The sequence below is a fragment of the Sinocyclocheilus grahami genome, unplaced genomic scaffold, assembly GCF_001515645.1.
Source record: "Sinocyclocheilus grahami isolate Dianchi unplaced genomic scaffold, SAMN03320097.WGS_v1.1 scaffold1006.1, whole genome shotgun sequence".
Taxonomy (NCBI): domain Eukaryota; kingdom Metazoa; phylum Chordata; class Actinopteri; order Cypriniformes; family Cyprinidae; genus Sinocyclocheilus; species Sinocyclocheilus grahami.
This window is the reverse complement of record NW_015506185.1, coordinates 48113-58400: the sequence shown is the minus strand read 5'-3', so window position 1 is coordinate 58400 and position 10288 is coordinate 48113. Positions and strand designations below refer to the sequence as shown.

The 10288-nt window shown below is 38.3% G+C and overlaps 2 protein-coding genes across 2 annotated transcripts in view; both read right to left on the bottom strand.

The window, feature by feature from the left end:
* LOC107565519 (stonustoxin subunit beta-like) overlaps positions 1-2764 on the bottom strand; it is a 7272-nt gene extending 4508 nt beyond the window's left edge. Inside the window, exons 1-3 of the mRNA XM_016250766.1 lie at positions 2695-2764; positions 2041-2107; positions 250-296 (exon numbers count right to left, since the gene is read on the bottom strand). Coding sequence (XP_016106252.1) covers positions 250-296; positions 2041-2107; positions 2695-2764 — 184 coding nt within the window. The remainder of the gene's footprint in view (positions 1-249; positions 297-2040; positions 2108-2694) is intronic.
* A 208-nt stretch (positions 2765-2972) lies between these two features.
* Positions 2973-6664, bottom strand: LOC107565518 (protein NLRC3-like). The gene is made up of 2 exons (XM_016250765.1): positions 5707-6664; positions 2973-4995 (listed from the first exon to the last, which is right to left on the bottom strand). The coding sequence occupies exons 1-2, from the start codon at positions 6600-6602 to the stop codon at positions 2973-2975; spliced, it is 2919 nt and encodes a 972-aa protein (XP_016106251.1). The 5' UTR covers positions 6603-6664.
* Between the last annotated feature and the right edge of the window lie 3624 nt (positions 6665-10288).

The following is a 10288-nucleotide window of genomic DNA, read 5'->3' as shown; positions in this document are numbered from 1 at the left end:
TATATATATATATATATATATATATATATTAGTTATTATTACTTAATCAAAACAACCCATCTGCAGTTTGATTGGTATTACTTTGGAATGTACAAAACAAAAACATTATTTATGAAAATTTACAAAAACAAAGCTATCTGTTTTTGGAAATAAAAAACAGATAACTCTTCATTTATAACAAATAAACAAACAACCAAATAAATAAATAAATAAATACATTTATGAGTTTGTGTTTGTATGTAGACCTACATTTTTGCAGTCCTGCTCTAATCCTAAAATCTCCTCCATGATCCACACTATAAACACAAAAATACACATACATTATAAAATGGTGCATATTGCTAATACACAAAACACACACATTTTTACATACTTTTAACTCTTTCCCCACCAGTATAAAAAAAAAGAAGTCAGCCACAGTCAGCATTTTTTTTTTATCATGTTTACAAAATAAAAAAAGAATATCTAAACATGCAATATGTCAAAAGAAAGAACAAAGCCTCTGCTTTTAAACAAGAAAAAATGCAAAATATATTTATCTCTGGCTTCATGCATTATTATTTAATTTTTTTTATCAACATGTGAATGTGGGTAAGTTCCATGTTTTTTTTGCAGAAAGCAGCTTAATCAAACATGAGTGTCATTACCAAAAATTACTTGTAGTTCTGTGAGGTAAACCAATTCAAATCAATTACATTTGATCACATTTCAAGGGAGCATGTTGCATGTATGAGCAGCAACTGCCAGCTGTGTGGAACTGCTACTAAAATCAAATGCTTTCATTGCATTTGAACAGTCAAATACACACACAGAATTATATCAAAATGCCCCTCTTGCCAAGTATTCACATCAACCCTTTGGCTATGTCTTAAATGAATATAAACATGTGCGTTAGGTCTTAAAGTGACAGCAGCCTAACATACCTGCTGCTGCCTGTGTCATTAATGTTAATCAAACAACAAATGAAAAAGAGAGAATCACTATTCTTGACTGAATAACATAATAATAATAATAATTGTGAAACTTCACTGGTATCTAAAGTTACAGCCTTACAATAAAAATTCCTTATTCCCAGAAAAAATAACTATATCACAACATATATTGTTTACGCGAAAATTAAATTATTCCTATTGTGAATAAGATTTTGGTCATATCACCCACCTCTATGAATGTACTTAAATAGAACAGAATCAAATCAATAACTGAAATTGAAACAAATCTTTTTGTCAATCGTATTGTTTTGAATTTGCAAAAATTGCTCTGAAATGAATAGAAAACCAATGAATCATGAAGTGAATCGATGGCGGCAGCCATAGTGCGCCAGATCGCCAACCACACACCAGCTTATTCGTGGAGAGGAGAGCAATGCAGCCAATCAGTAAATATGGGGATGATTAGGAGGCCATGATGGTCAGAGGCCAATGGGCAAATCTGGCCAGGATCTCGAGGTTACACCTCTACTCTTTTCAAAAGACTTCCTGGGATTTTTTATGACCACAGAGAGTCAGGACCTCGGTTTAACGTCTCATCTAATGGATGGCGCTTTTTGACAGTATAGCGTCTCTGTCACTATGGGTTGTTAGAACCCACACAGAGCACAGGCTGAGCACCACCTGCTGGTTTCACTAGCACCTCTTCCAGCAGCAACTAGGTTTTCCCAGAAGGTCTCCCATCCAGGTACTGACCAGGCTCAACCCTGCTTAGCTTCAGTTGGCGACCAGGCAAGAGCTGAAGAGTGATAGCTGCTGGCAAACATGAATGCAATTTTTTTTTCCAAATCACAGAAGTGAGCTGCTATTGATGACATATAATTTGCATATTTGCTCTCTATGTGTCATTTTGGTAGTAAATCCTATGCATGAATAAAACAATGAAGCTGGCATCCTTTTGTCCTGAGTTAGTCATAGTCGTAAACATCTCCTGCTCATGGTGGAACTCACATAATGATGTGAATATACTTTGATTCAAACCCAAAATGTGAAATGAGATCAGCAACAGAGAGGCGATCACATTCATTTTGAAAATATATAAAACACATACTTGAGTGTCTGCAGTGAGCAGTTTGGATCATTCAGTTTGTCACTGAGTCGCTGGACTCCTGAGTGTCCTGGGTGATTGTAGCTCAGATCCAGCTCTCTCAGGTGTGAGGGGTTTGAACTCAGAGCTGAAGACACAAAACCACAGCCTTCCTCTGTCACCATACAGCCAGACAACCTACACACACACACACATACACATGTGCACACACGTGTTATCTAAAAGACAACATTGTTGATTTAAATGACTTTTGTTTTTACAGTAATGTAACCTCAGCTTAACTTTCTGTTTTCCCAATAATTTTTCAAAAACAGCTAAATCCCTCATCACCAATTCTTATGTAAATTTTACGAAATAGTAACAAAGACTTGTACACATTTACAATTAGTAACAGAATATCTTGAATCCATGGCATAAGAAATAGTAGTAATAATTTTCTGGACACTCCTTGCTTTTTCTTATTTATTTACAGCCATAGCAAGCAGTGTACAAAATAATCCACATAATTACCTTAATATTTCTAGCTGACAGTTTGGATTCTTCAGTCCATCAGAGAGAATCTTCACTCCTGAATCCTGTAGGCCATTATTAGTCAGGTCCAGCTCTTTTAGGACAGAGTTCGAGGATTGTAGAGCTGATGATAAATTCTCACAACACTGATCAGTGAGATTACAGCCAGCGAGTCTATACAACAAGGAACAAATGATGCAGATATCCAGTTAGTCATAGTGCTATGTCCTAAAAGGTGCATAGGTTTCATTTAGTTTCATGCTTTAGGATATACTGAATTAAGAATGGTGTTATGGTATAGCATGTACTTAACTATATTTCTTATTATATTTCTTTATTTCTAGACATTTTGTTAGCTATTAATTCATTCATTTGAAATGTTGTCATCTAAGGCAAATATTACTTAATTTTGCAAGATAATATACTCACAGAGCTTTTGTGCAGTTGCTCACAGCTGGTATGAATCTTCTTCTACCCTCATCTGATGTGTTGTATCTCTTCAGATCAAACTCATCTAGCGGCTCCTCTGACATCTGAAGCATGTAGGCAATTGTTGAGCATTGAGCAGGAGAGAGCTTCTTCTCTGAGTGTTTGTCTGATTTCATAAACTCCTGAATTTCTCTGGACAGACTCTGATCTTTCACTTCCAGCAGGCAGAGGAACAGATTGATGGATCTTTCAGTGGAGAGTCCATGTCCATCTTTGATCTTCTCTTTAATGTACTGTGAAGTTCTCCTGATGCTCTCTGAGCTGTTCTCTGTGTGTGTCAGTAGATCCTGTGAGAGTCTCTGATTGGACTCCAGTGAAATGCCCAGCAGGAACCGCAGGAACAGATCCAGCCGTCCATTCTCACTCCCAATGGCTTTATCTATTGCTCCTTGATGCAGATAATGCATTGAATCAAAAACCATAAGAGTCTCAGTTGTACTGTGTATATAGCAGTAAAACACATGAAAAGCAGCGAGAAACTCCTGAATGCTCAGATGAATGAAGCTGTAGACTTTCCTCTGATGAATCACAGACTCCTCCTTGAAGATCTCAGTGCAAATCCCAGAATACACTGAAGCGTCAGTGATGTCTATGCCGCTCTCACTCAGGTCCTCCTCATAGAACATCACATTGCCCTTCATCAGCTGTTTGAAAGCCACTTCAGCAAGTTTCACAATCACTTCTCTGTTGGACTGCAGGAGTTTCTCTGGATCTCTCTCTTCATACTTCTGCTTCCTCATGTTGATCTGAATCAGCAGAAAGTGGATGTACATTTCAGTCAGAGTTTGGGGGATTTCTGCACTCAGATCTTCTTTCAGGAGCTTCTGAAGCACAGTTGAAGAGATCCAGCAGAAGACGGGGATGTGGCACATGATGTGGAGGCTTCTTGCTCTTCTGATGTGTGAGATGATCCTATTGGCTTGATGCTGGTCACTGATTCTCTTTCTGAAATATTCCTCCCTCTGAGGCTCATTGAACCCATGAATTTCTGTCAGACGGTTGATGTAATTGGAGGGGATCTGATTGGCTGCTGCTGGTCTGGAAGTGATCCAGATGAGAGCAGAGGGAAGCAGCTCTCCTTGCATGATGTTTGACATCAACACAGCCACTGATGAAGTCTCAGTCACATCACAAACTTTCTGAGTGTCTGCAAACATCAGTGTGATTCTGCTTTCATCCAAACCATCAAAGATTAACACAATTTTACACTCCTCATAAGTCTTTGAGTCCAGATCTTGAAGTTCAGGATGAAAGTCCAGCAGAAGTCTCTGAAGACTATATTGATGATCTTGAATCAAGTTCAGCTCTCGAAATGGAAGCAAAAACATGAAATCTACATCCTGATTGGCTTTTCCCTCGGCCCAGTCCAGAATGAACTTCTGCACAGAGATGGTTTTTCCGATTCCAGCGATGCCTTTAGTAAGAACAGTCTTGATTTGGTCTTTCTCCTCACATCCGGGTTCAGGTGAGGCTTTAAAGATGTCATTGCAGTAGATGGAAGTGTCTTGTGTGAGTTGTGTTCTGGCTGTTTTCTCCATCTGTAAAACCTCATGTTCTTCATTCACTCCTTCACGCTCTCCTTCTATGATGTAAAGCTGTGTGTAGATCCTGTTGAGGAGGGTTTCATTCTCTTTGAGCTTGATTCCCTCAAATAAGCTCTCGTACTTGTTCTTCATGCTGGTTTTATGCTTTTCTTTGACTCTTTTCAGGTCTTCAGTCTCCACCTGCAGGGCTGCCGGTGTGTAACAGAATCCGTGCATCTGTAGAACAGGACGTGTTCTAGATTTCTTTCTGCACAGAGGACAGTCAAAGTCCTCTGCTAGTCTTGACTGATCCCAGTAGAAACTGATGCAATGTCTGCAGAAACTGTGTCCACACATGATAGAGACTGGATCTCTTAGAACCTGCTCACAAGCTCCACATCTGGACTGATCCTGGATCAGATCATCCATCTTTTCACTAAAGAAATTGGTTTTTAATAACACAAAAGTTTGCCAAGAGCGAACAGTATAAATATTAAAGCATTCTATTGCAGTTTTCAGCATTATGTAATTATTTCAGCAGAGAGAGAGAGAGAGAAAAAAACTTGTAAGAACACATTTTCTGGTCAAGTTAATGTGAAATGGCAACTTATCAAAGTAGATGTGACCAAAATGTAATCAAGATGAAAGTTGAGAAGTTTTGTTTTGCAGCAAATGCATTCAACTTTCCACCTGCCACAGAACTCCACAACTGTTGCACAACTGTACAAAATCTAATGCCCCCCACACACTACAATATTTTATCCCTGTTTTACTGTTAAATGAAACTCAAGAAGTCTGTGAAGACTGTACTGATCAAGATCAGCTCTCAAAATGCAAACACACACGAAGAACATGTTAATGAAGAATGCAGACAAAAGTCCAAAATGTAACGCAAATCAGTGTTTGTTGACTTGAATGAATCTCTATGTTTGAATTATAAAAGACGCAAACTGAGAGATGCCCACCAATGCCCAAGAGATATTTAGCAGAAGTGCTACCAGGGTTGTGGTTTCCCTGCACAATTAGACCATTTTAAAAATGCAGTCATGGGAAAAATTACAGATCCACGGTTTGCGGTTTTGGCCTACTCATATAATGTACTGCTGCCGACAAAAGTGTATCTGTAAACAAAGAAAAATTTAAAAACATCCTTTTACTAATGTATGTTGATTTGGAGGGGATCTGATTGGCTGCTGCTGGTCTGGAAGTGATCCAGATGAGAGCAGAGGGAAGCAGCTCTCCTTGCATGAGGTTTGACATCAACACAGCCACTGATGAAGTCTCAGTCACATCACAAACTTTCTGAGTGTCTGCAAACATCAGTGTGATTCTGCTTTCATCCAAACCATCAAAGATAAACACAATTTTACACTCCTCATAAGTCTTTGAGTCCAGATCTTGAAGTTCAGGATGAAAGTCCAGCAGAAGTCTCTGAAGACTATATTGATGATCTTGAATCAAGTTCAGCTCTCGAAATGGAAGCAAAAACATGAAATCTACATCCTGATTGGCTTTTCCCTCGGCCCAGTCCAGAATGAACTTCTGCACAGAGATGGTTTTTCCGATTCCAGCGATGCCTTTAGTAAGAACAGTCTTGATTTGGTCTTTCTCCTCACATCCGGGTTCAGGTGAGGCTTTAAAGATGTCATTGCAGTAGATGGAAGTGTCTTGTGTGAGTTGTGTTCTGGCTGTTTTCTCCATCTGTAAAACCTCATGTTCTTCATTCACTCCATCACGCTCTCCTTCTATGATGTAAAGCTGTGTGTAGATCCTGTTGAGGAGGGTTTCATTCTCTTTGAGCTTGATTCCCTCAAATAAGCTCTCGTACTTGTTCTTCATGCTGGTTTTATGCTTTTCTTTGACTCTTTTCAGGTCTTCAGTCTCCACCTGCAGGGCTGCCGGTGTGTAACAGAATCCGTGCATCTGTAGAACAGGACGTGTTCTAGATTTCTTTCTGCACAGAGGACAGTCAAAGTCCTCTGCTAGTCTTGACTGATCCCAGTAGAAACTGATGCAATGTCTGCAGAAACTGTGTCCACACATGATAGAGACTGGATCTCTTAGAACCTGCTCACAAGCTCCACATCTGGACTGATCCTGGATCAGATCATCCATCTTTTCACTAAAGAAATTGGTTTTTAATAACACAAAAGTTTGCCAAGAGCGAACAGTATAAATATTAAAGCATTCTATTGCAGTTTTCAGCATTATGTAATTATTTCAGCAGAGAGAGAGAGAGAGAAAAAAACTTGTAAGAACACATTTTCTGGTCAAGTTAATGTGAAATGGCAACTTATCAAAGTAGATGTGACCAAAATGTAATCAAGATGAAAGTTGAGAAGTTTTGTTTTGCAGCAAATGCATTCAACTTTCCACCTGCCACAGAACTCCACAACTGTTGCACAACTGTACAAAATCTAATGCCCCCCACACACTACAATATTTTATCCCTGTTTTACTGTTAAATGAAACTCAAGAAGTCTGTGAAGACTGTACTGATCAAGATCAGCTCTCAAAATGCAAACACACACGAAGAACATGTTAATGAAGAATGCAGACAAAAGTCCAAAATGTAACGCAAATCAGTGTTTGTTGACTTGAATGAATCTCTATGTTTGAATTATAAAAGACGCAAACTGAGAGATGCCCACCAATGCCCAAGAGATATTTAGCAGAAGTGCTACCAGGGTTGTGGTTTCCCTGCACAATTAGACCATTTTAAAAATGCAGTCATGGGAAAAATTACAGATCCACGGTTTGCGGTTTTGGCCTACTCATATAATGTACTGCTGCCGACAAAAGTGTATCTGTAAACAAAGAAAAATTTAAAAACATCCTTTTACTAATGTATGTTGATCCTTGGGATGGCTACCTGGCAACATAAGAGCCACTGAAAGAGCAAGTGAAGGTGAGATGGTTTAAGAATGGTTTGAGAGACTGACAGATTCCCAGTGAAATGCTCTCCGACAGCAAATGCAATGAGTTTGTTTCCTTCTTTTCTGAGACGATCAATAATATCAGAAAGGCGATTAGCACATCCTCAAGTTATGCAGAGGTCAGACAGATTTGACCCCAATTTCAAAAAGAATTTACCATGTCTGGTTTTGAAGCAATTGATAGCAAAGTTTTGGAAGAAATAGTACAGCACCTTAAATTGTCAACCTGTTACCTTGACACACTTCCCACATCTTTTTTCAAAAGTGTGCTTAACCGTTTAGAAGCAGATCTCTTAGAAGTGGTGAATGCCTCACTTCTTTCTGGGACGTTTCCAAAATCCCTGAAAACTGAAGTTGTTAAGCCCCTTCTGAAAATGAGCAATCTTGATAGCACCATATTGAGCAATTATAGACCAATATCAAATCTTCCTTTTATAGCCAAGATTATTGAAAAGGTAGTTTTTAATCAGCTGAACAACTACTTAAACTCAAATGAATACCTGGACAATTTTCAATCTGGTTTCCGACCGCATCACAGCACAGAGACAGCGCTCATTAAGATAATAAATGAAATTCGCTTTATTTCTGATTCTGGCAAAATATCAGTGCTGGTGCTACTAGATCTTAGTGCTGCGTTTGACACTGTAGATCATAACATAGTTCCAGAGAGACTGGAAAACTGGGTCGGGCTTTCTGGGATGGTAATCAAATGGTTCAGGTCATACTTAGAAGGGAGAGGTTATTATGTGAGTATAGGAGAGCATAAGTCTAAGTGGACGTCTATGACATGCGGAGTCCCACAAGGATCAATTCTTGGACCACTCCTGTTTAGCCTGTATATGCTCCCACTAAGTCAAATAATGAGAAAGAACCAAATTGCTTATCACAGCTATGCTGATGATACCCAGATTTACCTAGCCTTATCTCCAAATGACTACAGCCCCATTGACTCCCTCTGCCAATGCATTGATGAAATTAACAGTTGGATGTGCCAGAACTTTCTTCAGTTAAACAAGGAGAAAACAGAAGTCATTGCATTTGGAAACAAAGATGAAGTTCTCAAGGTGAATGCATACCTTGACTCTAGGGGTCTAACGACTAAAGATCAAGTCAGGAACAGACCACTCAGATCATTAGGATCGAGTCAGTTAGAAATACCAAGGGTTCACACAAAACAAGGGGAGTCCGCTTTTAGTTATTATGCCGCCCGCAGTTGGAACCAGCTTCCAGAAGAGATCAGATGTGCTAAAAATTTAGCCAAATTTAAATGCAGACTCAAAACTCATCTGTTTAGCTGTGCATTTACTGAATGAGCACTGTGCTATGTCCGAACAGATTGCACTGTATTTTATGTATAATCATTTTCTATTTTTAATTGTTTTAAATTCATTTTTAAATCAATTTCAAAATCATTTTAAAAGTTAAGTTCATTGTTTTATCGTTGTGATTTTATTATGATTATTTTACTTCCTTTTATGTAAAGCACTTTGAATTACCATTTTGTATGAAATGTGCTATATAAATAAACTTGCCTTGCCTAAGAAGCATGTGAGGACACCTCAAAACCGAGAAGTTACATGAGATAGAGAATAGAGAATTTTAAGGCAGGTTAATAGAGTATATCTTTTAGACATAGCATTTAAATTGAAAAATCTAAAATCTGCTACATACAACTATAAGGCATACAAGTATAAACTTAAAATATTAGACCTGTCAGTGATCCAAGTCATGTGTGAATTTAGTTTTGACTGGAAATGATATCAGCGATGACAGACAGTGTTAAGAACAGCAATCCGATAACTTACTTAGACTTTGTGGCATTTCTCCACAGTTTGGCAAATCAACATACTGTAGTAAAAGTTCTATTAACACTGCTCATGTCTGCACTGCACTGTGTTTATGTAATCGGAATAATGGATTAGCTCCTCAAGTATATTATGCAACATTCTAGCATTTAGTGAAAAACCTGCTATGTTTATATAGCAGGATGCAGCCAAGAGGAGTTAGTGATTTTCTTTTTTTCTTTTGTTGTTTGATTCATTTTAATAACAGCAGCAGGTATAAGACTGCGGTCACTTTAAGACCCTATTGCACAGATTTAATATACTGAAACACACCTGATTTTCTCCCAACTGTTTACTTTCACTTAAAACGTAATGACTCTGTTTACCTGAATACTCAGCAAGACAAGACATAACATTGTGTATTTGACATTTAAGCGTGTTACAGTCAGCTTTCTGTGTGCACTCTGTGTGTCAGTCAACATGCGAGTACTTAATTTAGTTTTTTTTCTCTTTTCTTTTTTTCGTGGCTTATTGTGTTTAAAGGTGCCATATAATGCATTGATACAATATTTTAAATTGTTCTCTGATATCTACATAGAAGGTATGTGGCTTAGGTAAGGGCAAAAAATCTCCAGAAACGGTTTTACATGTCCATTTACAACCCTAGGATTTGTCCCTAGAATGAAATGGTCTGTTTTTACCTTATTTGGAAGGGTCATGAATAATAATGTTGAGCTCTGCTCTGATTGGCTGTTTCACAGTGCGGCTCAATGTTGAGCTCTGCTCTGATTGGCTGTTTCGCAGTGCGGCTCAATGTTGAGCTCTGCTCTGATTGGCCGTTTCACAGTGCGGCTCATTTCAGTAGCTAACACAGCAGGAAGGAAACACAGGGAAAATATATATTTCAATACTGTCTCTCGCAGTTATATCGTTGAGTAACTATACTGTATATAAAATGCGGGGCATTGAAAATGCTTTTGAATGCACGATCGCTTTTTACTTTCACTTT

Excerpts from the sequence above, each read along its gene's own strand:
- LOC107565518 (XM_016250765.1), bottom strand. The coding sequence starts at position 6,602 with ATGTGTGGACACAGTTTCTGCAGACATTGCATCAGTTTCTACTGGGAT. Across the intron at positions 4,996-5,706 it reads ACATACATTAGTAAAAGGAT|TGAAAAGATGGATGATCTGA; the intron begins GTTTTTAAATTT and ends CAATTTCTTTAG.